Raw genomic sequence first — 26,891 nt, forward strand, 5'->3', positions numbered from 1 at the left:
CTTCTAACGCCACTTCTTCAAAATAGACTCGCCCAGGCCATGGTATTTTGTGGAACAGCCACACTCAAGGGTCCAAAGAGCCACATGTGGCTCGCGAGCGGCAGTTTGCCGACCACGGGTTTAGACAAAATGGACTTCAAATAACAGAAAGCGCCCTAGCTGGTTTGGGTCAGTGAATAGAGCGTCAGCCTGGGGACTGAGGAATCCCAGGCTCCATTCTAGTCAAGGGCACATGCCTGGGTTGCAGGCTTGATCCCCAATTGAGGGCGTGCAGGAGGCAGCCAATCAATGATTTTCTCTCATCACTGATGTTTCTCTCTCTCCCTCTCCTTCCTCTCTGAAATCAATAAAAATATATTTTAAAAAAATAGACAAAAGCGTTAAAAAAAAACAATGTTTTCAAAGAATGAAATGGGTGAATATTCACGACATATTTTTTTAAAAAACAAATAAATAACAGCTAAAACTATTAGTTGAAAGGTTCTTGGGGGACCTTTATAATAGATGGATCAGGTTGACACCATGTAAGCCCACAGACTCTTATCACTGAAAGAAGGACACAAAGACCTTACATGACTCTGATGTAATGCAATAGACGTACAAAAGCACCCCCTATGAAACCTTCCCCGAAAAAAATTTAAACTTGAATCTATTCGAGCACTACTAGTTTATCAAAGATAGACCAGAGAAACACGTTAAACATCACAATCTACAAACTCTAGAATGACATGCTATAGGACAAATGATTCATTTCTTCACCAAATAAACGAAATAAAAACAAAAGGAGTGTTAGCAACCAAATGTAGTGTGGGGGCTCTGAATCAAATGTGGACTTTGAACAAGCCAAATGTAAAAGATATTTCTGCAATAACTGAGGGTAACTATACAGAAACTGGCTACTGGATACTATTATGGAGTTATTTAATTTATCATTATTTTGTTTGGTGTAATAATGGCACTATAGTTATGTTCAAAGGAAAAAAGACGTGATCTGTTTGCAATGTTAAAAGTATGCCTACATAAAGCAAATATGATCAAATGTTAAAAATTGCTAAGTCTAAGAGGCGCACACATTATACCAATCTATCTTTAGTATATTGGAAAGTTTTCACAATTAAAAGTTAAGTGACATAGTAATCACATTCTGTGTAATGGTATCCCTCCCAGTCATGCCAAGAGAGCATTCCATCTCCACCTTGATTGATCCTTGTTTTCCCTTCCATCATTTGCCCCCTTGAACTTAAAGCTATGATATAGACTGAAAAAATATGATGAGACATACCTGCAGTAGCAGTGGTTAAAGCGACAAGATTCTTTCTTAGCATAGCATAGAGAGGGCTGTCAAGAAGATAAAATAAAAAAATAAAAAAATAAAAAATAAAAAATAAGTAAAAATTTTAAAAATTAAAGTAAATAAAAAATAAAAAAAGATAAAATAAAAAATTAATAACCAAGTTTCCAATTAAAATGTTAAGTGTATTTCTCAAACACTATCTCTGAACTTCATAACATATGGAGAGACAGAGTATTTTCCCCAGAATAAATCTTTTATTGTTTTCTAAAATTGATTTTAGAGAGAGGAAGGAAGAAAGAGAAACATCAATAGGTTGCCTCCTGCACATGCCCCAACTGAGGATCAAACCCTCAACCTGGGTATGTGTCCTGACTGGGTGTATGGGATGGGAGGGGGCTCCAACCTACTTAGCCACACTAGCCAGGCAGATCTCTTAATTATTAAAATATCAAGATGTTCTCAGTAGTTGAGCATTGACCTATGAACCAGGAGATCACAGTTCAATTCCCAGTCAGGGCACATGCCCAGGCTGCAGGCTTGATACCCAGTAGAGGCAGTCAATCAATAATTCTCTCTCATCATTGATGTTTCTATCTCTCTCTCTCTCCCTCTCCCTTCCTCTCTGAAGTCAATAAAAACTATATATTTTTAAAAAACTAATTAATTTACATTTTATTAATTTAGCTAAGAGTAACTGAAGTGGGGAGTTTCCTTTGCAACTACTCCTTTCTTCTAGGAGTTAGTTAGGGAGTGCTGGTGGGAGTCTTTCCAAAGAAAGACAAAATGAAGCTATAGAAAGTCAACACTGCTTCTCAATTGCTAATTAGCCTTTGATTGTATAAATAACCAAATTCCCCATGCAGCTGGAGAAAGACACACAAGTCATAAAAATCACAGTAGGAGCCCCTCATCAATCTCAAGCTGCCCAGCAATTCTACATTGCTCATCATCTCACTCTTCCTCTCTCTACAACTGTTTCACAAAATTCTAACCTAGTCACATCAAGCTCCCTAATATCCAATCCTTCATGCGTGATGCGCAATTGGCACTAAGCCCTCCTTCAACCAGCCTCTTCTACTTGAATCCTGACTCCTTAATTATCCTTCAGCTCTCAGCTCAAATATCAATTTCTCTAGGAACCTTTCCTTGATCCCTAAGACCGTAAACCCCACCCATAGTATAATTTTACCTTATCTATACTAATAAAAGGGTAATATGCTAATTAGACCGGGAGAACTCCAGATGTCCTTCTGGACAAAGCCAAGGTGGCGGCAAGGCAGAGGCGGTTAGGGGCAATGAGGCCAGGAGGGGAGGGCAGTTGGGAGTGATCAGGACGGCGGGGGGGGGGGGGGGGGGGGGGACTGGTTGGGGGCGGGATAAGGCCGGCAGGGGGGGCCAGTTGGGGGAGAGCAGGCCGGCAGGGGGGACAGTTGGGGGCGAGCAGCCCAGGGGGGGGGGGGGCAGTTGGGGGCAAGCAGGCCAGCAGGGTGTGCAGTTGGGGGCAAGCAGGCCGGCAGGGGGGGCAGTTGGGGGCGATCAGCCCAGCAGGGGAGCAGTTAGGGTGCGATCAGGCTGGCAGGGGAGCAGTTAGGGTGCGATCAGGCTGGCAGGCAGAAGCAGTTAGGGGCAATCAGGCAGGCAGACAGGCGAGCAGTTAGGAGCCAGCAGTCCCGGATTGTGAGAGGGATGCCCCCTGTGGGATCGGGCCTAAACCAGCAGTTGGACATCCCCTGAGGGGTCCCAGATTGGAGAGGGTGCAGGCCAGGCTGAGGGACACCCCCTACCACCATGCACGAATTTCATACACCGGGCCACTAGTAGTGTGATAATTTGATTAAGAAGGGGAAGAGCACCATTCTCACTACCTTTAATTAAGCTCCATAAAATCAGAGACTGTGGCTCCCTACTATGTTCTCAGTGTGTCATAGGTCACCTGATATATGTAGGTCCTTAAATATTTGTTGACTAAAGGAATTGATAACCACTAATAACTTATGAAGATTAAGTAGTTAGGTATAAGCACCCCCCCAAAAAATAAACCCTCACTCTTTTTACCTTGGATCTTTCACAGAGAAGCTCTGACATCCTAGGAGTTCTCCCAAAAGATCTCCACTACAATATACCATATGCTGCTCCCGCGGATCATAAAGCTGCTTCATTGTTATATATTGGCCTAGAAAGTGCATGACCTGCACAGAAATAAATTATTATTAAGAGTTCTGTCCAGCTGCTGTCAAAAACATACAAATTGCCCAGCTGGCATGGCTCATGGTTGAGTGTCAACCTATGAATCAGAAGGTCATAATTTGATTCCCATTCAGGCACATGCCCAGGCTGTGGGCTCAATCCCCAGTGTGGGGTGTGCAGGAGGCAGCCAATCAATGATTATCTCTCATCATTGATGTTTCTCTCTCTATCCCTCTCCCTTCTCTGAAGTCAATAAATATTTTAAAAAACACACAAATCCTATATAATAAAAGCCTAATATGCCAAGTGTCCAGTGGACCAGTCGGCCGTTCAACCAATCAAAGTGTAATATGCTAATGACATGCTAAGGACGTTACACCATTCACTATGACGTGCACTGACCACCAGGGGGCAGATGCTCCAATCAGTAGGTTAGCTTGCTGCTGAGGTCCGGCTGATCAAGACTGAGCAAGATGGGCCGGACATGCCCTGGAGCCCTCCCGCAGTCTCGCCCAGGCTGACCAACCTCCTGCATCCCTCCCCGGCCAGTCATGCACCAGGCCTTTGGTTAATTATAAGGAGATAAGGTAAGTTAGGTTTATGAGAGGAAGAGGTAGCATAAAAGGGTCTGGGGTCCTACAACAGGATAACTGAACCCAAATACTAGGTTCATCCACTTATTATCATTCTGGACATTAACAGAGCCTTACATTTTATAATAGAAATGTATCGGTCTGACAATGAGAAAAAGTGGTGAATTTACCTAGTGTCACCTTTAAAATTTTCTCACCAATCCAAATAAAGGGGTTTCTCCTATTACTCAAAGGAATAAACTTTAAATTTGCCTGGGTCATAAAATTTTATAAGTCCAGGGGTATATAACTACAACAGACGTACTGTGTGTTCACATAATTATTTTTGACAAATAAAGTACAATGGTTAATAAACTATAAGTGCATAAAACACCCTTTAAGTGTTTATCAAAAAATTTAATCTATCTGGCTTTTCTCACAAGTTCACAAAATGGAAGGAAACAGACTAGTCCATGATTCAAAACTTACAAATGATCTAATTTTATCCTAATGTTTTCTCTAGGTAACAGATTTTTTTTTAATTGCTTAATAATTAAGTTCACTTAATGACAGAATTTTCCTCTATTCTCATTATATCATACTGCCTTAATACCCATACTAACAACTAACATTTTAAAATATTTAGGGAATTCCTCTGTATGCACCTGGTAGGGTCAATTCATAACAGAGCTTATCATATAAACTGACTCTATCCGACTTTTTCCCCAGTAAACTCTGCCATGCTATTGAAGCTAGCATAACTAACCATTTTGATATAAAAATCCACACTTTGCCTGGCTAGCATGGCTCAGTGGTTGAGTGTCAACCTATGAACCAGGAGGTCACAGTTCGATTCCTGATCAGGGCACATGCCCCAATTGTGGGCTTGACTCCCAGTGTGAGGCATGCAGGAAGCAGCTGATCAATGATTCTCTCTCATCATTGATGTTTCTGTGTCTCTCTCCCTCTCCCTTCCTCTCTGAAAGCAATAAAAATATATTTAAAAAATAAATAATAACAATCCACACTTTAATAAGTTTGAAAAAAGTAATACTTAGCAGAATTTGAGATATCATCCAAAATTATGGACTATACATAATTTAAAATGATAAAGGAAATGTGAGCATTCTAAAAAATCTGAAATGCCTCCAGATTTGTTTCCTTGAGGGTTTTTAATGGCTCAGGAGTGGGGTATTACAGACAGGTGTTAAGCTTCCTAAAATACTCAAAGAAAGCTTGATAACTTTGTTTCTTCTGTTTAGGAAGCATTCACCTTACTAAAGACAAGCACAGTTCAAAGAGATGAACATTTTTTTTTAAACATTTTCTTTTTTTTTAAAATGTATTTTATTGATTTTTTACAGAGAGGAAGAGAGAGGGATAGAGAGTTAGAAACATCGATGAGAGAGAAACATCGATCAGCTGCCTCTTGCACACCCCCTACTGGGGATGTGCCCACAACCAAGGTACATGCCCTTGACCGGAATCGAACCTGGGACCCTTGAGTCCGCAGGCCGACGCTCTATCCACTGAGCCAAACCGGTTTTGGCAGAGATGAACATTTTAATACTCTTTTCTACATAAAGAATTCAGTTTGTTTTTGCTTTTTTTAAAAACTTCAGAAGCTAAATAAGTTAAGTGTTTAAAATAACTCAGTGTTCAAAAAATAAATAAATAAATAATAAAATAAAATAACTCACAGTGTTCAAAAAATTACCTGACACATTTATAATGCAAAGCTACAGCATTTAGTTCCTGCCTGGTAGCATATTCTATAAATCACAGACAGCCTCATTTTTTAAAATATTATACATGTTTTGCATTTTAATTCCGAGATCAATAAACTCATGGTTAGTTTTGTTTAGCTGACAACAAATTTCAAAAGGGAAATATGAAATTCAACTTAGCTCCATGGTCTTTGAAACAGAGCAAAAGTTGCCTCTCCAGTACCTCAGGAGAACTTCCCTCCTTACAGCTGAGTTCAGAAGTACAGATTCATCAGCTTGTACTTCTGAGCTGTTCTTAAAACAATTTTCTTTGATAGCTTACCTGGGTAACAGTGAAGATTTCACCTTGCGCACCTGCTGCCTGCAAAATCTTCAGAAGTGGCAGTTTTGGTCGTACCTAATAAAAACATAAAATAAACCTGATATTTACATTTCAATTAGATTGATTTCTGATACCCTAGGGAACGAGAACTTCCTTCAACTTTTTAAAAAGTGGTAGATACTTATCTAATCCTATACAATAAAAGGCTAATATGCAAATCGACAGAACTGTGGAACGACCGGTCACTATGATGCACACTGACCACCAGGGGGCAGACGCTCAATGCAGGAGCTGCCCCCTGGCTGGGCTCAAGGCTGGTGAGCACAGCAGTGGTGGTGGGAGTCTCTCCCACCTCCGCAGCAGCGCTAAGGATGTCCAACTGCCGGCTCAGGCACGCTCCCCACTTAGGGAATCAGGCCTAAGCTGTCAGTCAGACATACCCCGAGGGCTCCCGGACTTCGAGAGGGCACAGGCCTGGCTGAGGAACCCCGCCCCCCACTGCACAAATTTCGTGCACTGGGCCTCTAGTACTATATAATCTTTCAAAGCATAGAGTAACTACAGATGAACAGACTACTTACTGAAAAATTATACTTTCAAAAGATAGCACATTCACACTACTAAATGGCTATAAGAGGAAAAAAGAAAATATGTGTTGGTGAGAATGTGGTGTAATTAGAACCCTTGTGCACCGCTGGTGGGAACATGAAATGGTGCAGCTACAGTGGAAACAGTTTGACAGTTCTTCAAAAAGTTAAACATAGAGCCCTAGCCAGTTTGGCTCGGTGGATAGAGCATCAGCCTGCGGACCGAAGGGTCCCAGGTTCGATTCCAGTCAAGGGCACATGCCTGGGTTGCGGGCTTGGTCCAACCTGCAGGAGGCAGCCAATCAATGATTCCCTCTCATCATTGATGTTTCTATCTCTCTCCTCCTCTCCCTTCCTCTCTGAAATTAATAAAAATATTAAAAAAAAAAAAAGTTAAACATAGAATCTCACATTACCCGGCAGTTCCACTCACAGGTATACACCAAAAAGAACTGAAAGCAGGGACTCAAGCCACTATCTGTACACCAGTGCTCATAGCAGCATTATTCACAATAGTCCAAAGATGGAAAATACTTTGGACTATGTTTGGCAAATAAACATATAAACAAGGCAAAATGACTTTGCTTGCTATCTCTTGACTCTGATTGTGGAGTCTGTCTTTAGCCACATAATTTAGTTTTCTAAATTGTATAGTCAAGTTAGTCAAGTTTGTCTCTCTCTTCCTCTTACAGCCTCCACAGTTATCATAAGGCCTCCCTCATTCTAAAGTTTCACAAGTATTTCTTAAATTTTCTTCCAATATTTTTAATCATTTCATTTTTTTTACATCTAAGTATCTATCTGCAATTTGTTTTTACATAAGGTTTGAGGTCTTAATTTGTATCCTTCCAGAGATAGCAAATTACATCAAAACCATTTATTACAGGCTACATTTTCCCATCAAATCTAAATTCCACGTTTCTAATCAAATGAGCTACATAATATTATATAGTGTACATTTTTATGAAAACACAAAACAAAATTACATATTTTGGTATGTTAGAGGAAAAGATCTGGAACAAGACACATCAAATTGATTAACAGTGTTATGTTAGGGCAATGGTCAGCAAACTCATTAGTCAACAGAGCCAAATATCAACAGTACAACGATTGAAATTTCTTTTGAGCCGAAAACCGACTTCTGCGCATGGGCCACGAAGTTTCAATCGCACTGAATGTTCGCGCCCGCACGTGGTATTTTGTGGAAGAGCTACATTCAAGGGGCCAAAGAGCCGCATGTGGCTCTCGAGCCGCAGTTTGCTGACCACTGTGTTAGGGGAAAGGGACTTTGGGGAAAGGCATGGGTCATAAGTCTCTATACTGCCCAACCAGTGTGGCTCAGTGGTTGAGCATTGACCATGGTTCAATTCCAGTCAGGGCACATGCCTAGGTTGCAGGCTCAATCCCCAGTAGGGGATGTGCAGGAGGCAGCCAATCAAGGTTTCTCTCTCATCATTGATGTTTCTATCTCTCCCTCTCCTTTCCTCTCTAAAATCAATAAAAATACATTTTTTAAAAAGCCACTATAAATACTTTAAAGATAAGTACATTATAAAGTTTGAATCTTTTCTAAGATTACATTTGCTATATTTACAATTTAAAATTTTATTTAAAGAAAACAAACAAATTAGAATGAAGTAAGAGACAAAAACTAACTTATATAACTTGGTCCCAAATTCCCCACTAGCCACCTGTACCCCAATACACTCTAGTTTTCAAAATGTACCACTGAACAAACAGTAACTTCCATACATTTATGGAATCAATGATCCATTCAAATTTATGAGCATTAATACTGTTGACTAGTTTCCCTAAGATGACATTTTAAAATACTTCTGCTCTCCATAAAATCCTACAGTCAGTTAAGCCAGCTACATCCCCAATTCAATTTATTCACTTTTTTTTAACTTAAAAGAGAAATAGGAATGCCTAAAACATTTTACCTGCTTGATCTGTCTTGGAGAGCTCCTGCAAGCACTGTCAGATGTTGAACACTGGGCAGAGGTAGAAAGTGATGCCATTTTGGCAGTGAAGAAATTAATCTGTTGATAAATCTAAAAGGATAAAAAATTACAAAATCTCTTCTAAAGTAGAAAATTCTCTCTAGGATTTACAAAAAAAAACAGCCATCAGAAATAAGACACGTCAGAACGCCCTACACCAGTGATGGCAAACCTATGACACGCGTGTCAGCACTGACACGCGTAGCCATTTCTGATGACACGCGGCCGCTGAGGCGGCCACATGCCGAGGATGAAACATTTGCGAAATAATGTTTTTTCCTCAAAGTGACACACTACCCAAGTTATGCTCAGTTTTTTGGCGAAGTTGGACACACCAAGCTCAAAAGGTTGCCCATCACTGCCCTACACAAATGTAATATACCCCTGCTGAGATGCTTGATACCCTTCTGATCACTTCCTAGTTCAAATACTGCAAAAAACTGAAGAGCTTAATCAAGAGTAAGAACCATCTATGCAATCTACCAACTTTGCTTCTGGAGCATGAAACTTTTTAAAGTTTCAAAGGTGGGACTGAGGGGACCAAAGTTTTGCCACCCCAAAATATGTCTTTTGGGATATTGAGTTAAGCTGGTTATTAGGAAACAAAAGACTCAGAAAGAACTTTGACATCTCCCCTTTCACTTGCCTAAAAGAATTCAGATAGAAAAACCTGCTTAAAAGAAGGGGTATTAGCTGAAACCGGTTTGGCTCAGTGGATAGAGCGTCAGCCTGCAGACTGAAAGGTCCGGGATTCGATTCCTGTCAAGGGCATGTACCTTGGTTGCGGGCAAATCCCCAGTAGGGGGTCAGTTGATCGATGTTTCTCTCTCATCGATGTTTCTGACTCTCTATCCCTCTCCCTTCCTCTCTGTAAAAAATCAATGAAATATGTTTAAAAAAAAAAAGGGACATTAATATCATAATATAATCGAAATGTGTCAGGGAAAAATCTAGCAAAGCCGGTTTCCTTTAGTCCCGTTGTTTGTGGGTGGACCAGTAAGAATTTGTTTATCACATGTTTGCTCTTTCTCTTGAGATAAGTGGGGAGAAAATAAGGTCAAGTATGGGCAGTTCTTTGACAGGAGCACAGTCTGTAAGAAAGAAAGATTTACTACTTTTGATTGGTTAAAGCAACAGTCCAAAAAGTTCATGCATATGCAGGATTCCGATGCCTGGGGTTTGATTCAAAGCTCCAATATATATTCCGGAATGTAAGCACTCTTTTGTTAATTGGCCCACAGCTATTAACTGTTAATTATTCCTGTTTCTTCTCACTCTCAAACAGCTATATTTAGACCATCTGAAATTTTCTCTGGTCAAAGGCAACTAAATTCTTACAAATTGGGTTAAACCAAGGTGGACATACATCATCAAGGAAAGATACAGCATGAATTGAAATAGAGAGTAAGATTTTAATTCCATATTCTCACCTCTACCTTTTCTCCTTAAAGAAAAACTGTAGGAAAGGAAACGGACAATTTTAAATAAACTTGCTTGAGTTTACTTTAAGCCTTTTTCTAGTAAAAAGGTGACACTCAGTGAACAAGCCACATCAGGAAAAGGGTGAAAAGAGCCTAGAAAAGCCAATAGTCTACCTGAAACTAACAAGATTCCTCACTCTTCGGAGAAGACTCAACTATTACAGGCATCAATTCCTCCCTCTTATCAGCTTCCCTTGCTACAAAAAAGGGCAGTCTAATATCTTTTAATTGGCATTTCAAACCTAATAAATAAAATAGGGGCTACAAAATACCTTCCCTCCCACTTTCTAAGTTCTCCTAGCTGAGCTAATAATCAGGTTAACAGAGATTAACAGAGAATCAAATTTTTAATATATATGCACAAGGAATTCACATAAGCATGAAAATTCCAAAGACAGTGAGGAAAATTGGGTATATATGACTTTTTTTTTTTTAATATATTTTAGAGGCCACGTGCCCCGGGGCCTGGGTGATGCTGGGTCCCAGGTCCAGGTGAGGCCGCGCGCCCCTGAGTCCGGGTGAAGCCGTGCCCCTGCGTCCAGGCGAAACCAAACCAGAGGGAGTCGGACCTGCATTACCACCATTTGTCCACCATCCAGAACTGAAAAGTCAGTGCCGACATGTACACATAAGGAACTGGTGGACATTGAAATTGGGTCTCAAAAGAACTGTTGGTCCAGAAAGAAACTCACTACAGACTGATTCATTTGCCTGTCAGCATAACTATTATTGCTCGTCTCACATTCGGTTCTTATATTTCTAGTAACACATGATCTCACTCATCTAGGGGAAATGATGAACAACATAGAAAAACAAGAACAGACCCAGAAACAAGGAGGCATTGATCAGACTGTCGGGCCTCAGAGGGAGGGTAGGAGAGGAAAGATCTGGAGGTAGGGGACAGAGATCAACCAAAGGACTTGTGTGCATGCATACGAGCCTAACCAATGGTTAAGGACAACAGGGGGGTGAGGGCATCCGTGGGGAGGGGTGGGGGATAGGAATGGGGGGATGAGGACAAATATGTGACACCGTAATCAATAAAGAAATTTAAAAAAAAATAATAAAAAATATATATATTTTATTGATTTTTTACAGAGAGGAAGTAAGAGGGATAGAGAATCAGGAACATCAATGAGAGAAAAGCATTGATCAGCTGCCTCCTGCACACCCGCTACTGGGGATGTGCCCGCAACCAAGGTACATGCCCTTGACCAGAATCAAACCTGGGACCCCTCAGTCTGCAGGTCGACACTCTATCCACTGAGCCAAACCGGTCAGGGCTATATATGACATTTTAGACAAAGGAGAAGAGGAGGGAATGGGATCTTAGATTTCAAACATGAGAATGGGCCATTTACAGGAACTGAGGAAGAGTGGAACATACATGCCAGATAAATTTTTGCTAAGAAACAATGAGATGCTGTGAGGGGCGGCTAGTTAATGAGCCCCAGCTTGACACCCTCCTATCCACCACACTCAATTCAGACTGGGCTAAGGTGGAGAGTTCCACCTGAAACTCTCAGGCAAGAAAGGGGAAGAGGGTCCAAGTTTCTTTCTGAGTCTTGTTTCTTAATAACCAGTTTAAAATCAATAGCCTAAGAGGCAAAATTTTGGTCCCCTTCAAAACCAATCCTGATCTCCCCAAACCTGCTAGCTCTGTAGTCTTGCTCATTTCAGTAAATGGCAACTCCATCCTTCAGTAGCTCAGGTTAATGACTTTAAAATCATTCTTAGCTTCCTTTTTCTCTCACTCCACACCCAGTCCATAAATAAATTCTGAAGCTGTCTTCAAAATGTATTCAAAATCTAAGCACTTCTCCCTATACTAATCCAACCACCCATCTCCAAACTGCATCAGCCTTTTTAAAGTTTTCTTGCTTCTGATGCCGGAGGGGTAAGTCCCTAGGGGAGACTTGAGCCCAAGCCAAGAGGGTTCTTGGCTTCATGAAGGAAAGATTTCAAGGCTCAAGCCAGACAAGAGGTTAAAACCAGAGCAAGTTTATTGAGCAGAGAGGATAAGCAAGAAAAGCTACTTCACAGAGTAATGGTATCTCCTCACAAGAGGAGGAAAAGACCCCAACTGTCTCTAGAAGTTGAGCTTGTAGCTGTTTTTAGTTTCTATGGAAAATCACTGGTACGGGGAAATAGAGAGCGGGCAAACACATTGGGGTTAACTTGAAGCTTTTTAAAAAAATATTTTTAATATTATTTGTATTGATTTCAGAGAGGAAGGGATAGGGAGAGACAGAAACAGCAATGATGAGAATCATTAATCAGATGCCTCCTGCACGCCCCCTACTGGGGATCGAGCCCGCAACCGGGCCTGCGCCCTTGACTGGAATCAAACCTGGGACCTGTAGGCTGACACTCATCCACTGAGCCAAACTGGCTAGGGCTAACTTGCTTTGACCTAAATTAACTTACCTAGTTCTCATGTCCCTCTTCTATTCCACCTTTGCTCCTCTAGCTCCTAGCCTCCTCCTTTTGTCTTTGCTCAAATGTCAGTTCCCATTTTTCAAACTACAACTCCCAACCCCCAGAGTTCCCTATCTCTTCTTGCTTAAATTTTCTTCCCAGGGCATGTTACCAACCAACACACTACACATTTTAATTATCATGTAAAATACAAGCTACAAGTAGGGAGGGATTTGTATTTATTTGTTCATTAATATATTCCCAGTGCCTAAGATAACTATTATATACATGGCACAGCAACATAATGGACACAAATATTAATAATAGTGTGGATGATTTCTAAAAATGGTCCCCAATGAATCACATCTCCCCACTGGCTCTGTGACATAAGCTAATCAATAGGACCCAACTGTTAAACAAAAAGTTTTAACTTCCACCCTGGACGGTTTGGCTCGGTGGATTTGGCTCGGTAGATAGAGCGTCAGCCTGCAGACTGAAGGGTCCCAGGTTCGATTCCGGTCAAGGGCATGTACCTTGGTTGGGGGCACATCCCCAGTAGGGGGTGTGCAGGAAGCAACTGATGGATGTTTCTCTCTCATCGATGTTTCTAACTCTCTATCCCTATCCCTTCCTCTCTGTAAAAAAATCAATAAAATATATATTTTTTAAAAAGTTTTAACTTACGCCGAAACCAGTTTGGCTCAGTGGATGGAGCGTCAGCCTGCGGACTGAAGGGTCCCAGGTTCAGAAGTTTTAACTTCCAAGGGGGAAAGTCTTTTACAAAAGAAAGGATTAGGCCATTGACAGCAAGAAAGACTAGGTCCTGGAGCATGAAGCCTGACTACCAGCAGCATGGCTGAGTGAAGAGACAGGTCTACTGTCCTGGCAAATGGGGGATGCAGGGGGAGGAGGGGGGTGTAAATCATTCTGAAAGAATTTACATTAGCTATAGACAGAGGGGGTGGGAGAAACTGAACTGAAACAGGGCCAGCTCTGGAGAGACACAGAGTCAGCAAGAAAGAAGTGTCAGCTCCTATGGATTAGCTGAGGGCAGTGGATTGGAAAAGTTCACGTTCATGTGTAAACAAAAAGCGGAGGCTCCTGGGGTTCTATGTCGTCTGGATATTCTCCTCCGCATAATTTTAAAAATAGCCACCTACAAATTAAGCCTAAATTCCAACAGATATACAGGAATATAAGCATCCTTTTGTGAGAGATGGTCCACAGCTACTAACTGTTCTCTTTCTCCTGCAGCTGTAATTTAATTCAGAACATCTCAGAATTTTTTTTTTCTAGTCACAGCAGAACCAAAACGTCCCAATTCCAGTCCTGGCAGCTTCATTTTTATGTTCTTCAAAGCCCCTAAAATCGGCTACTCTACTGGAGATCCCACAGAAAGGCTGTGTGGATGTCAACCCAATAAATTTAAGGGGGAAAAAGGGATATCTGGAGAGTCTTATTTGTTCATCTGAGCCCCAGCCTTTCAGGCACACATACCCTGAAAAAGCAACACACGTCTTCAGACACTTTAGCCCCAGCTGACACTTGTCTACAGCTAAATGATAGACCACAAATGAAACCACCAGAAAAACCACATCTCAGCCCACAGAATGGTAATAAATAAACAAAATAGCTGTTGCTTTAACTCACTAAATTGCTTGGTGGTTTATTGCATAGCATTAGATAAAACAAATGGCAAAGACTTAGAGTTTACTCTGTACCAGGCACATGTGTTACCCCATTTAATATTAGATATTCCTTATGACGTAGGCAATATTATCTTTATTTTATAGATGAGGCAGGAGAAACATAAGGATGTTATGTGCCAATTAATAAACTGCTGTAGTCAAAATGTCGAACTCCGAAGCGCTCTTAAATCCCCACTATTGGCATTTTTTTCCCTTTAGACCTCAAGTGCACAGAATTTACCACAATCCTTTGCTTCAAGACATACTCTGTTTATCCATACCTGGCTCACTTCCGATTCTTAATAATGCAATAAGCATCCCTGGCTGTGCTTAGGGGCTCAGATGGTCAGATGTCGTCCCATAAACCAAAAGGTGGCAGGTTCAATTCCCGGTCAGGTCACATAACCCAGGTTGCAGGTTGGGGCATGTATGAGGTAACCAAACGATAAAAAATATATATTTAAAAAATGTTTGACCAGCCCTGGCTGGTGTGGCTCCATGGTAGAGCGTTGGCCCATGCACTGAAGGGTTGCAAGTTCAATTCCTGGTCAAGGGCACATGCCTGGGTTGCAGGTTAATTCCCTGACCCCGTTTTTCTTTTTTATTCTGTCCTTCTCCCGACCCCACCCCCGTCATCTCTCTAAAAAATATAAAAATAATAATGCAATAAGCATCTACAAACTAGGACTCTGACAACCATATTGCCCATCCCATTTCCCCTGCCTCCCAACAACCATCCTGATTCCTAAGGTTTTATTTTCTTCCATTGCTTTTTGTGCACTTTAAGTGCATCAAAATGGAATCCTAAAAAGTGTGTGTGTATAGTTTGGTTGCCTTTACCTTTTTTTTTTTTTTAAAGCATGTTGCTTGGCCGGTATGGTTCAGTGGTTAAGCATCAACCTACAAACCAAGAGGTCACAGTTCAATGCCCAGTTGTGGGCTTGGACCCCAGTGGGAGAGGGGAGGGCCGGTCCAGGAGTCAGCTGATCAATGATTCTCTCTCATCACTGATGTTTCTATCTCTCTCCCTCTCCCTTCCTCTCTGAAATCAATAAAAATATATTAAAAAATGAAAATAAATAAAAGCAGATATGTTATATCTGGATTATTTTAGGGATTTTTGTTTCACTAAAATAATATTTTGCTGTACTGTCACTTCAGTTCTTTAAAAAATTTATTGCGGTAAACTACACATATATAACATAAAATTTACCATTTTTAGGTGTACAAATCAGTGACAATAAGTACATTCACAATATTGTACACCATCACCATTATTCATCCATCTCCAGAACTTCATCACCCCAAAATGAACTTCTACTCATTAAACAATTACCTCCCTAATCTCCCCTGACCCTGGTAACCACTATCCTATTTTGCCTCTATGAATATGCCTATTCTAGGCAACTCATATAAGTGAACTTAAACAATATTTGTCCTTTTGTGTCTGACATTTCACTTAGCATAATGTTTGCAAAGTTCATCCATGTCGTTTATTTTGACTGTTGTATAATATTCCAGTGTGTGCTGATTTGTTTCTAGGTCTTACTACAGTCATGTGCCACATAAGGACGTCTTGGTACACAATGGATAATGAAGCTGAAAAACTTCTATCACTTAACCCTGACCCAGTAGCTCAGAGCATCCACCCAATATTCCAAGACTGTGGGTTCAATCCCTGGTCAGGGAATATATAAGGTTCAACCAATGAATGCATTAAGTAAGTGGAACAAGAAGTCAATGTCTCTTATTTCTCTGTCTGTCTCTCTATCCCTCCCTTCCTCTATTTTGTTAATCTTAAAAAAAAAGTTTAAATTAGAAAAAAAAAAAAAATCCTATGGCCTAGTGATACCAGGGCCTTTGTAAAGTTGTAGCACGCTTCCCTCATGGCTTGCGCCATGGTCTATTTAGCGATTTCAACCTTTTTCATCTCATGGCACACATAAGCTAATTACTAAAATTCTGCGTCACACCAAAAAGTATTTTTTGCTGATTTGACAAAAAAAAGGTATAATTTTGATTCATTCACACAGAGTAGAGTAGCTATTGTTGTGTTAGCTGTTGTCATTTTTTTATTTGACAATCTAAGGGAAAAGAGCTCAGTGCCCCTGACAAAATAGTCAGGTTTTAAATAGTGCATGTTTTAAAAATTCTTGCAGCACACCAGTTGAAAACCTCTGGTCTACTTGATCAATTCTGTAATGTATGCTTGCAAAAAACTCTATGTTCATTAGGTTAAGCTTGTTGGTTTTTTACAATCTCCCATATCTGCTAATTTGCCAGCTTGACCTATAAATAATAAAGAGATGTAATCTATTTTAAGGATTTCATCTATTTTAAGGACTTTTAATCAGATATATATGCTTTAAATTGCTTTATCTTCTTGGTAAACTGTCATTGTATAGTGATTATCATTACTCAGTAATTTTTTCCATCTCAAATAAGATATTTCCTGTATTAAAATATATTTTATCTTATATTAGTATAGTCATGCCAACTTTCTTATAGGTAATATTTCCAGGTATGTATTTTATCAAATTACTTTCAATTTTTTGCATACCTTTAAATTTTTTGTGTGTCCCTCGTAAAAAGCATATATCTAAAACTTTGGGTTTTTAAATCCAATTTGTCAAATCATCTTTCTAACCATTTATTGTAATTGATATAAATGGATGCATTTAGCATCCAGTTTGTCCTACTCTTCTGATGCTTACTTGGCTCTAACACCAGCAGAAAGTGTGCCATTAAAAAAGATACTGATTTAAGAGTCATGGAAGTTCAGAGCAGGACAAATTATTGTTGACTCTTAGGCAGAGGAGGGATGAGAGGGAATGGAGATAGGAGTGGAAGGATTTTCAAATGGGAGAATACTGGAAAAAGTGGGAGGGAAAACACCATGAGCAAAGGCTTTGATCAAGGATGTATGTGAGAAAAAGAAGTCAGTTGATGGACTGTGAATCCAAAGCTAGATCTTTTCTTGGTTTTTTTTTTTTTTAATATATCTTATTGTTTTTTTTTACAGAGAGGAAGGTAGAGGGATAGAGAGTTAGAAACATCGATGAGAGAGAAACATCCATCAGCTGCCTCCTGCACACTCCCCACTGGGGACGTGCCCGCAACCAAGGCACATGCCCTTGACCGGAATCGAACCTGGGACCTTTCAGTCCGCAGGCCGACGCTCTATCCACTGAGCCAAACCGGTTTCGGCCAAAGCTAGATCTTGTTCCTTTTCCACTTGGAACCTCTTTTGAGTGCAGCCTGATAACTGTTAAGCCTTAAAAGAGAAAACTGGGGCTTAAAGAAGTCAAAAAACTTGCTCAAGTCAAAAGTTTATCCTTTTTCACTATACCAAGCTGCCAGTTATAGTTGATCCTTGAACACTGGTTTGAACTGCACGGGTCCTCTTATACACGAAGTTTTTTCCAATAAATAACTGTTAAGTGTATTTCCTCTTCCTTATGATTTTCCTAATAACATTTTCTTTTCTCTAGCTTTATTGTAAGAATACAGTATAGAATACATGTAACATACAAATTATGTTAATCGACTGCTTATGTTATCAGTAAGGCATCCAGTCAACATTACCTATTAGTAGCTAAGTTTTGGGGGAGTCAAAAGTTGTATCAGATTTTTCAACTGGGGGAGGGCGGGCCTTAGCACTCCGTCCTTTCTCCTCCTTCTATGTTCCATTTTCTGTTCTCAAAAATTCCCACTCATTCTTCTATCTAGGTCAAAAGTCACTTCCTTGGTCAAGGCTTTTCTGACTCCCCAAGGGAGGCTGGTGACACCAGAGCAAATCTATTAACAGTTACCATATTATATTTATGTTTTTATGTCTATCCCCTCCTACATTGAAATCATAGAGCAAGAATAGTTCTATTCATCATGATGATGAAAAAGAAGTGGTTTTTACCCTACACTTAGTTCAAACGACTCTACATCTCATCTTCAAATTTCTATCTTTGTTAACCAACGTTACCCCAATAAATTCAATAAAAAAATCTTTTTAAATCTCTACCTTTGAAGACAACTGTGATTTTAAGACTAATAAAAATAAAAACAGCCCTAACCGGTTTGGCTCAGTAGATAGAGCATCAAGCCTTCGGAATGAAGGGTCCCAGGTTTGATTCCGGTCAAGGGCATGTACCTTGGTTGCAGGCACATCCCCAGTAGGGGGTGTTGCAGGAGGCAGCTGATTGATGTTTCTCTCTCATGGATGTTTCCAACTCTCTATCCCTCTCCCTTCCTCTCTGTAAAAAAAAAAATATATATATATATTTATATATATATATAAAATTTTTTTAAATGAACTTCTTGCCCTGGTCAGTGGTTAGCGCATTGACCCCCTGCACTGAAGGGTTGCAGGTTCGATTCCCAGTCAAGGGCACTTACCTCGGTTGCAGGCTCAATCCCCAACCTGGGCCTGTGTCAGGGCATATGCAGGAAGCAACCAATCCATGTGTCTCTCCCATCCGTGTTTCTCTCCTCCCCCCCCCCCCCGCCCCCCCCACCCCCGCCCCTCTCTCTAAATATCCTCCTGTGAGGATTAAAAAAAAAGTAATCCTTCATTTCCCTTGCTCCATCCATCTTCCTATAAAAATCTTCCATTTTGTACAACCCCTTCTAATTGCTAGATGGGATGTTGCCCATATTTAAAGCCAATTGGCTCTTCAAATTTACTTGGTTGAATTTTGTTTTTTAACAAGTTAATAAAAACTTTTTTTCTTATAAGGAAACAACACACGACTATTCTGACTTTTTAGTTCTTACTAGGTCTGTTACACATGTACAAAGATAGTATACAAGAGTTTACCAAACCAACATGCCAGGAAATAACCTAAAAATCCATCAACGGCAAACTGTTTAAAGAAACTGTTGTACAGCCCTGTAACACGGTACTACGAAATCTTTAAAAGAAAGTGTTTCATGTATATTTTATGTAAAGCTGTCCCTGATATTGTTTGAAAAAAAAACTTAAGGTGCAGAACAATACAAACAAAATGATCGCACAATTGTTTAAATATGTGAGTATGTGTAGAGTCAGGAAAGCTGTAACATCAGGCAGTTAACAGTAGCCAGCCTGAGGAGGAAACCGGTTAGGGATGAGAGATTAACTTCACACACTTCTGTTTTCTGCGCATTTTTTTTTAAGCTGGCACACACTCTTTGTCACTTAAGGACTGTAAAAAGCTGTGATCCTGCCCAGTGCGGTCGCGGGAGAAAGGATGAGTGTGAGAGCAAGAAAAAGGCCTCTTTCTTCCTTGCTGTGTGGCCTTCCACACTTTAAGAGAAGCACCTGGTAATTAATCCCAAAATGGTTAGTTCCTCTGATTCAAACAGCCTCTCAATTCAAACTGCAAGACAAGATAACCCACTTTCAAGGTTACATTCTTGCATAACCCGCCTCCCTGCTTTTTTTTTACAACTCGGGGATAATTTGCACCCAGAAGTCTCTAGTTAGTAGACAGTTCCCTTCCCCCTCCCCTTCAAACAAGCCTCTTTTGAACTCTTCGTAACTCGTGCTCTAAGCGTGTTTTACAGGCTTTGGAAGAAGACTGATAAGGCACCTCCCTAGGACATCTGCCCACATGGTCTCCTGAAGAACTAACAAACTACCACCCCCTCAGGTCTGCTCAATTTCAACCCCAAAATCCTCCTCCCTTCCTATCACTGTGGCCCTTGTATTGATTAGCAAAGCACCGGCCCTTTCCCTTCCTTCCCTTCCAGGAAAGTAAATTAAGCTTCCTCTCGGCCTTGATCTCTTCTCTCAGTGGTGAATTCTTTCACAGCCTTTCCCCCCTCCCCCCCCCCCAAAAAAAACGCCAACAGAAACGCCAACAGAATGAGCAGCAGCATTTTCTCACGGCGTCGCTTTAAAACAGTGGTTTTCAAAGTTTAGGATGTACAGGAATCAACGGGGGGTGGAGGGGAGGGGGCTGTGCTGATAAAAACGCATATTCCTGAGCCTCATCTCCTGATAGAGTTTGGGAGGTCTGGATGTGGCCCCAAAGTGAGCATTCTTCAAACAAGCACCCCAGGCCTCTGAGACACTGGACCCGCAGCCCCGAAAATCGCTGCCCTAAACTCTTGACGCACCTCCAAGGCCTTCTCCCGCCGCCCTCTCCCCCACCTCCGTGCTCCGGAGTGCCTCAGTTTCCCTCCAATCCCGCGTCCAGCGCAACATGGTACCCCGACTACTGGTTAGGTGGTCACTGCACCTCGGCTTTCACCTCCCGCGGTCCTCCTCTCCCAGCCCTTTCCCCACAGCCCGCTCCGCCCGGCGCCACCGTCCCAGGCCGCCCCCGCCGCCAGCTCATCCCGCCCGGCTCCCCGCTCGGGACCCGCGGAACCCGCCCGCCGCGCAGCTGCCGCTCCCCACTCCCCCCTCCCCCACCCCCCCTCACCCCCCCCCCCCGGCCTCCCGGCGCCGCGCCGCCGAAAACCCCAGAACCACACCTGAGGGGCCACTCGCGAGTCGCTCCCGCGCGAAGCCCAGAGGACGTCAGTCAAAGGTCCTCAGGCCTCAGCCGCAATTTGAAACCCGGGTGGCGACCAATGAGAGCGCAATTTCCGGTTTCCCAGCCGCCTCACGCAGGAGCTTCCGGGGAGACCATAGATGGTCCACTGGAGGACTGGAGAGCTAGAGGGGACGAGTTCTCCCCACCATAGAGTAGACCCTCTTCCGGGAGACAGAGTGGCGAGGCCTAGACCGCGGAGAGAGTGACCATGTCGGGGAAATGGCGAGGTCTTGTGATCCTGGCAGACGCGTCCTAGGCGATCAGAAACCTGGGAGGGGAGAAACCGAAGGGCAGCCTCAGAGGCAGCCTTCAGCTGATCAGAAAAAGGCCTCTCCCTCCGTTCCCCAGGGTGAGGAATTAGAAGACACGGTCTTAAGACGGGGAAGGGTCGGCTTTGATTTGTGTTGGGTATTGTGTAGAAGATGGACATTGTGATGAATCACGCTGTCCCATAGAATAACCACCAGCTACATGTGGCCTGAAATGCGGTGGCCCAAACTGGGACGTGCAGTAAGTGTCAAATACACATCACATTGAAAGTCTTCGTAGGAAAAAAAGAAAATAATGCGAAATATCTCATTAATGATGTTTTATGTTGATGACACACCAAAACGATACTTTGGATATGTTGGGTTGAATAAAATATATTCAATGTCACCTGTTTCTTTTTACTTTATGTGGCTATTAGAAAAAAATTTTAAATGACACCTGTAGTTTGCGTCATATTTCTATTAAATGACACTGGTGTGGAATGTAGGCTGGGACCAGATTGGAGAGGATTTTGAATGCTGCTATAAAAAAGTTCCACTTGTTATTCCATAAATAATGGGGAAGAATCAAAGGGTTTTGAGCGGGGAGGGAAGGAGGGGAAAGGCAGTCTAATGTTATTAATTCGATGCCTCAGCATCCCATCTACACACAGCCAATTTTAGAACCCATTCTACCATTAGCTCTGGGTAGACGATTAGCTCTGGTGAGGTGATTCTTATAGAGAACACTTAATATGGTAGTCCTTGTTACTGTTTTTCATGTACACGAATGGAATAAATCTAGGGGTAACGTTATTCCTTTTGCCCAGAATTAACTCGATATCGCCAGCTTTCTAAATTCTCTATTATATCTCCCTCCACCCAGTCAAATAAGTTAAGCCTTATATACAGAATGGTGGCTGTAGTTAATTTGTATCGCAGATGGAATTAAGGAACAGCTAACAAAACCCCTTTCTTGACCCACTCACTCTACGCCCCACGGTGGGCAATTCTCAACGTCAGCCCTTGTGCAGAGGGCAGTGCCCAGGTTATGATGGCTGTGGACGAGAACAGCCTTCCGATGCCAAGATCAATAATGTCTCCCCGTTAGACATGTTCGGCTTTCCAGTCTCTCAGGCTTAATAAGGCTTCTGACCCCAAGGTTTTCTTCGCGTAAAATTACTTACAATACAATCCCACTATGAGTGTCCTTTCTCCCACTTTATATTACACAGTTCGACCCAATAGCTTGTATTCTCTTAGGCTCATTGTTTTGTTTTGTTTTTTTTCTGTTTATCGGGGAGGCTTTAGAACTGACATCCACCCTACGATCAGATTTATTTAGGTCTTACGTTTTTCTCTGGCGCACGAATCCCGAGCTTTCGCGTGTTTCAAAGTGTCACAAAATGCGGGCGGAAGGGCTTGATTGCACAAGAGTCCTTACTTTTTGTAAGGGTTTGCAACAGCCACAGTTCCACGTGAGAGCCCGGATAGCTCAGTCGGTAGAGCATCAGACTTTTAATCTGAGGGTCCAGGGTTCAAGTCCCTGTTCGGGCGCTACGTTTTTGGCTTTTTTTTTTTCTTTCTCTTTCTTGTTTTGAACGGAGCGCATTGCGTTAACGTCTGTCTTTGTTAGGTTTTGTTTGGGGTTTTTTTGCTTTCTCGATTATTAGTAATCTGAAAAAACAAATTCCTTTTCGCTGCGAAACTACTGCGCAAAACCTCCTTACTCACCAAGAAATTAGTAATTGCGCACAGTCATTTTTCTCCTGAGAACATTTATCATAGTCTGAAATCAATGAAAAACAAAGTAAATTCAACTTAAAATATAAATACACTTCAACATTGGCATTAAAACGACACGCCCGAACAGGGACTTGAACCCTGGACCCTCAGATTAAAAGTCTGATGCTCTACCGACTGAGCTATCCGGGCGCTCTTGGAAAAATGCTGTTCATCTCTTTACTTGATATAATTGTAATAAATTGCTTTTCCAAAAAATTAAATTTAGGTGTTAATTAGTTTTAAAGTATCTTTTTGAAGAAAAAATTTTTTAAGTTCGCTTTTCTATTTTTCTACATTTAAAGCATGTGTTCTTCAAGCTCTTTCATATTTGATAAATTGTCAGTATCTACTGGATTCTCTAAAACTCAATGGTATGAAATTACAGAAAAATGGGCAACCAAGCTGAATATCACTTTCCCGATAGGACCTCTTAATTTTATTCTGCTGAGCCAGATTGCAGTATTTTTCCCTTTAAAGAAAAATACATTTCCCTTTACTAGATGATGTAGCTGTTAGATAAGCATCCCTTAGCACAAACGAAGACACATTTGATTCAGGAATAGAGGAGCTACTATAGGAGAAGGGACTGTGGAAATGTGGTTCTGGATTTACATTTTGAGAGAAAGGGAGCTTTAGACCTTTAATTCAGAGTTTGATTAATTTTTGCCTTTCCCTCTTTTCCAGACAAGTTATAGTTTTCAAGTCAGACTCACACCCTGAGTCCTTCTAAAGCAGTGTATGTGTGCACCCGTGGAAGAAGCAATATACAGTATTAAGAATAATAATTTCCAGATTAGCCCAGTTTTTCCTACAATCAGACTTATCAACCCTGACGCATAGGGTGTGGAACACAAGATTATGAAATTTTAAAGACTGATAAGGGAATTCATTTTTGTTTCTGGGAACTTGAGGCTTTGAACACAATGAACAACAAAATAGCTCAGCCTCAGTTGGAGGAATTTCTTTCCTACAATTGTCTGATTCTTTTAGAATAAGGACCAACAAATGGTGTGATCCTGAACGGGCCTGGATTTCCGCATTTATAAAATAAGGGAAATTGATTAGATGATCTGTAAGAAGCCTTCTAAATCTAACAATTTACAACTCTGTTACTCCTCCCACTGTGAATAAGATTAGAAGTGAAAGACTCAAAATGCAAAGGAAAGGGATGATTTACTTGAACAAACATTTCTTGATTATCTATTATTGCTTAGGCTCCAGGCTAGCTCTAGAGTAGGAGATAAGTAACACAGATCCTAGTCACAGTCTAGGAAAGAAGGCAGGCATTTAAGCAAACAATTTTAATAAAGTCATAGATGCAGTCATAAGAATTCAAGTACAAGAGTGGCAGGAGATGAGAATGGACGGAAAGGCAGGGGTTATATAATGAGGGTGGAGGTCCTTGAGTTTTCAGCAAAGAAAACACATGATCAGAGATGTGTACAAAAGACACTGTAATGAGCCAGGCAGATATTCCTTTACTCATTCAGACATTTCTTAAGCACCCACCGTATTAGATACAGAAAAACTTTTTGCTCTCTTTTTATGAGTAAGATGCATTATACCTAACTTTTTAAATATTTATATATTTTTTTATTTTTCAATCGCAGTTAACATACAGTATTATATTAGTCTCAGCTGTACACTACCTTTTTTTAAGGCAGATAGTTAAAGGAGCCTTCACGTTTTTTTCCTGCCCAGTGGCTTTATTGTCCTGTTCTGAATGGATAATAAAACAGCTGTTTAAAATCAAATAGACTGAATGAGATTAATCTGTCAAGTTGCTTATTGAGCACCTACAATTTCCACAGCAGTGAGCTAGGCACAGTGGGAGGAGAAATGGTAAGTCTGGAAGGAAAGTGGGGCATGCAAGTTCTGTTTTGGGGGGTGGATGAATAAATTAATCTGGCTGGAATGGAGGGAGGTAAAAGAGAGGTGCTAGATTGGAGACAGCTGGCTGGAGAATAATTTTATCGAATGGGCAACAGTTAAATTTGAAAGTTCGGTTTGTTAACGTTGCAAAGTCCTATCTGAGGTCACATGAACCGAATCAGCTTTTCCTATGCTGCATTACAAACCACACCAGGAGTGCTATCCTGTACCTTATTTAGCATTTATACTAATAAAATGGTAATATTCTAATTAGACTGGACATCTTCCGGATGTCCTTCTGGACAAAGCCACGGTGGCGGGGCGAGGCAGAGGCAGTTAGCAGCGATCAGGTCAGCAGGGGAGCAGTTAGGGGCATCAGGCCTGTAGGCAGAGGTGGGTAGAGGCGATCAGGCAGGCAGGCAGGCAGGCAGGCTATCGATTAGGAGCCAGCAGTCCTGGATTGCAAGAGGGATGTCCCAGATTGGAGAGGGTGCAGGCCGGGCTAAGGGACCACCCCACCCTCCGTCCCATGCACAAATTTCGTGCACCAGGCCTTTAGTGAAATCATAAGTGTTTCCCTCAAGTTTCTCCCTTCACATAGACTGTTGAACTTAATTCTCCCAGTAGAGGTCAGTCTAAACTGACAGATTCTATATTTGAGGCCCACCCACCTTCCTTCCTTCTCTCCTTCCTTCCTTCCTTCCTTCCTTCCTTCCTTCCTTCCTTCCTTCCTTCCTATTGTTGACAATATTATAGATGCCCCCTTTACCCCCCTCCCCACCCTCCACCCAGCCCCTGCCCCATCCCAGGCCTAAACTACATTATTATCTGGGTTCATGGCCTATACATACACACATACATGTCTTTGTTTAATCTCTTTCAGCCTTCCCCACCCTCTTCCCCTCTGAGATCTGTCAGTCTTTCTATGTATCCATGCCTCTGGACCTATTTTGTTCATCAGTTTATTTTGTTCATTAGATTCCACATATAAGTGAGATCATGTGATATTTGTCTTTCTCTGACTGGTTTATTTCGCTTAGCATATTAAGCTCCAGGTCCATCCATGCTGACGCAAAGGGTAAGAGATCCTTCTTTTTTACAGCCCCATAGTATTCCATTGTGCAAATGTACCACAGCTTCTTTTATCCACTCACCTACTGATGGGCACTTGAGCTGTTTCCAGGTCTTAGCTATTGTAAATTGTGCTGCTATGAACATAGGGGTACATACATCCTTTCTGATTGGTGTTTCGGGATTCTAAGGATATATTCCCAGAGGTGGGATTACTGGGTCAAATGGCTGTTCCATTTTTAAGTTTTGAGGAAACTCCATACTCTTTTTCCACAGTGGCTGCACCAGTCTGCATTCCCACCTGCAGTGTACTAGGGTTCCCTTTTCTCCATATCCGCATTAGCACTTGTTGTTTGTTGATTTAATTATTTATTTTTAAATATGGAACGCTTCACGAATTTGCATGTCATCCTTGCGCAGGGGCCATGATAATCTTCTCTGTGTCGTTCCAATTTTTAGCATATGTGCTGCCGAAGCGAGCACTGTTGACTCATTGATGGTAGCCATTCTGGCAGGTGATACCTCATTGTAGGGGGTTCCCTTTTCATTTTGTTGATGGTTTCTTTTGCTGTGCGGAAGCTTTTCAGTTTGATGTAGTCCCATTTGTTTACTTTTTCCTTTGTTTCCCTTGCCCTAGGACAGTGGTCGGCAAACTCATTAGTCAACAGAGCCAAATATCAACAGTACAACGATTGAAATTTAATTTGAGAGCCGAAAACCGACTTCTGCGCATGGGCCACGAAGTTTCAGTCGCACTGTACGTGCGCGCCCGCACGTGGCATTTTGTGGAAGAGCCACACTCAAGGGGCCGAAGAGCCGCATGTGGCTCGAGAGCCGCAGTTTGCCAACCACTGCCCTAGCCCATAGCAGAGCCATGAGAGAACATAGCACAAGTAAATGGATTCAATCACCTTCCCCTCCTTCTCATTTCAACCACTTGCTCCCTAATAACCTATTGTTATTACCCCTGGAGTCATAAATGCTCAAGTGCCCCATTGTCTAGCCTGGTCACTCTCGGGTGTAGAATGTTAAATCTTCATTCATTCACTCATTTACCGAGTCCTTATTGAGCACCAGCTCTGGATCAGGCGATGAAGTAGACCTAGCAATTAAAAGGT

General features: G+C 41.6%; 1 protein-coding gene and 3 non-coding genes across 4 annotated transcripts in view; 1 reads left to right on the forward strand and 3 right to left on the reverse strand.

Moving 5' to 3' along the window:
- Nucleotides 1-20,800, reverse strand: part of MDM4 (MDM4 regulator of p53) — a 32,166-nt gene extending 11,366 nt beyond the window's left edge. The window contains exons 1-5 of the mRNA XM_054711703.1: nt 20,736-20,800; nt 8,633-8,743; nt 6,103-6,177; nt 3,350-3,483; nt 1,283-1,338 (exon numbers count right to left, since the gene is read on the reverse strand). Of these exons, the coding sequence (XP_054567678.1) occupies nt 1,283-1,338; nt 3,350-3,483; nt 6,103-6,177; nt 8,633-8,710 (343 nt within the window). The 5' untranslated portion in view covers nt 8,711-8,743; nt 20,736-20,800. The remainder of the gene's footprint in view (nt 1-1,282; nt 1,339-3,349; nt 3,484-6,102; nt 6,178-8,632; nt 8,744-20,735) is intronic.
- Nucleotides 20,801-22,529: 1,729 nt separating this feature from the next.
- Nucleotides 22,530-22,602, forward strand: TRNAK-UUU (transfer RNA lysine (anticodon UUU)). The gene has a single exon. It is a non-coding gene; the product is annotated as a tRNA-Lys (tRNA).
- A 305-nt stretch (nt 22,603-22,907) lies between these two features.
- On the reverse strand, nt 22,908-22,980 carry TRNAK-UUU (transfer RNA lysine (anticodon UUU)). Its single transcript has one exon. It is a non-coding gene; the product is annotated as a tRNA-Lys (tRNA).
- Nucleotides 22,981-26,148: 3,168 nt separating this feature from the next.
- LOC114227331 (U6 spliceosomal RNA) lies at nt 26,149-26,256 on the reverse strand. The gene has a single exon (XR_003613369.1). It is a non-coding gene; the product is annotated as a U6 spliceosomal RNA (small nuclear RNA).
- Nucleotides 26,257-26,891: the final 635 nt, after the last annotated feature.

This window comes from Eptesicus fuscus, chromosome 22, assembly GCF_027574615.1.
Source record: "Eptesicus fuscus isolate TK198812 chromosome 22, DD_ASM_mEF_20220401, whole genome shotgun sequence".
NCBI classification, from domain to species: domain Eukaryota; kingdom Metazoa; phylum Chordata; class Mammalia; order Chiroptera; family Vespertilionidae; genus Eptesicus; species Eptesicus fuscus.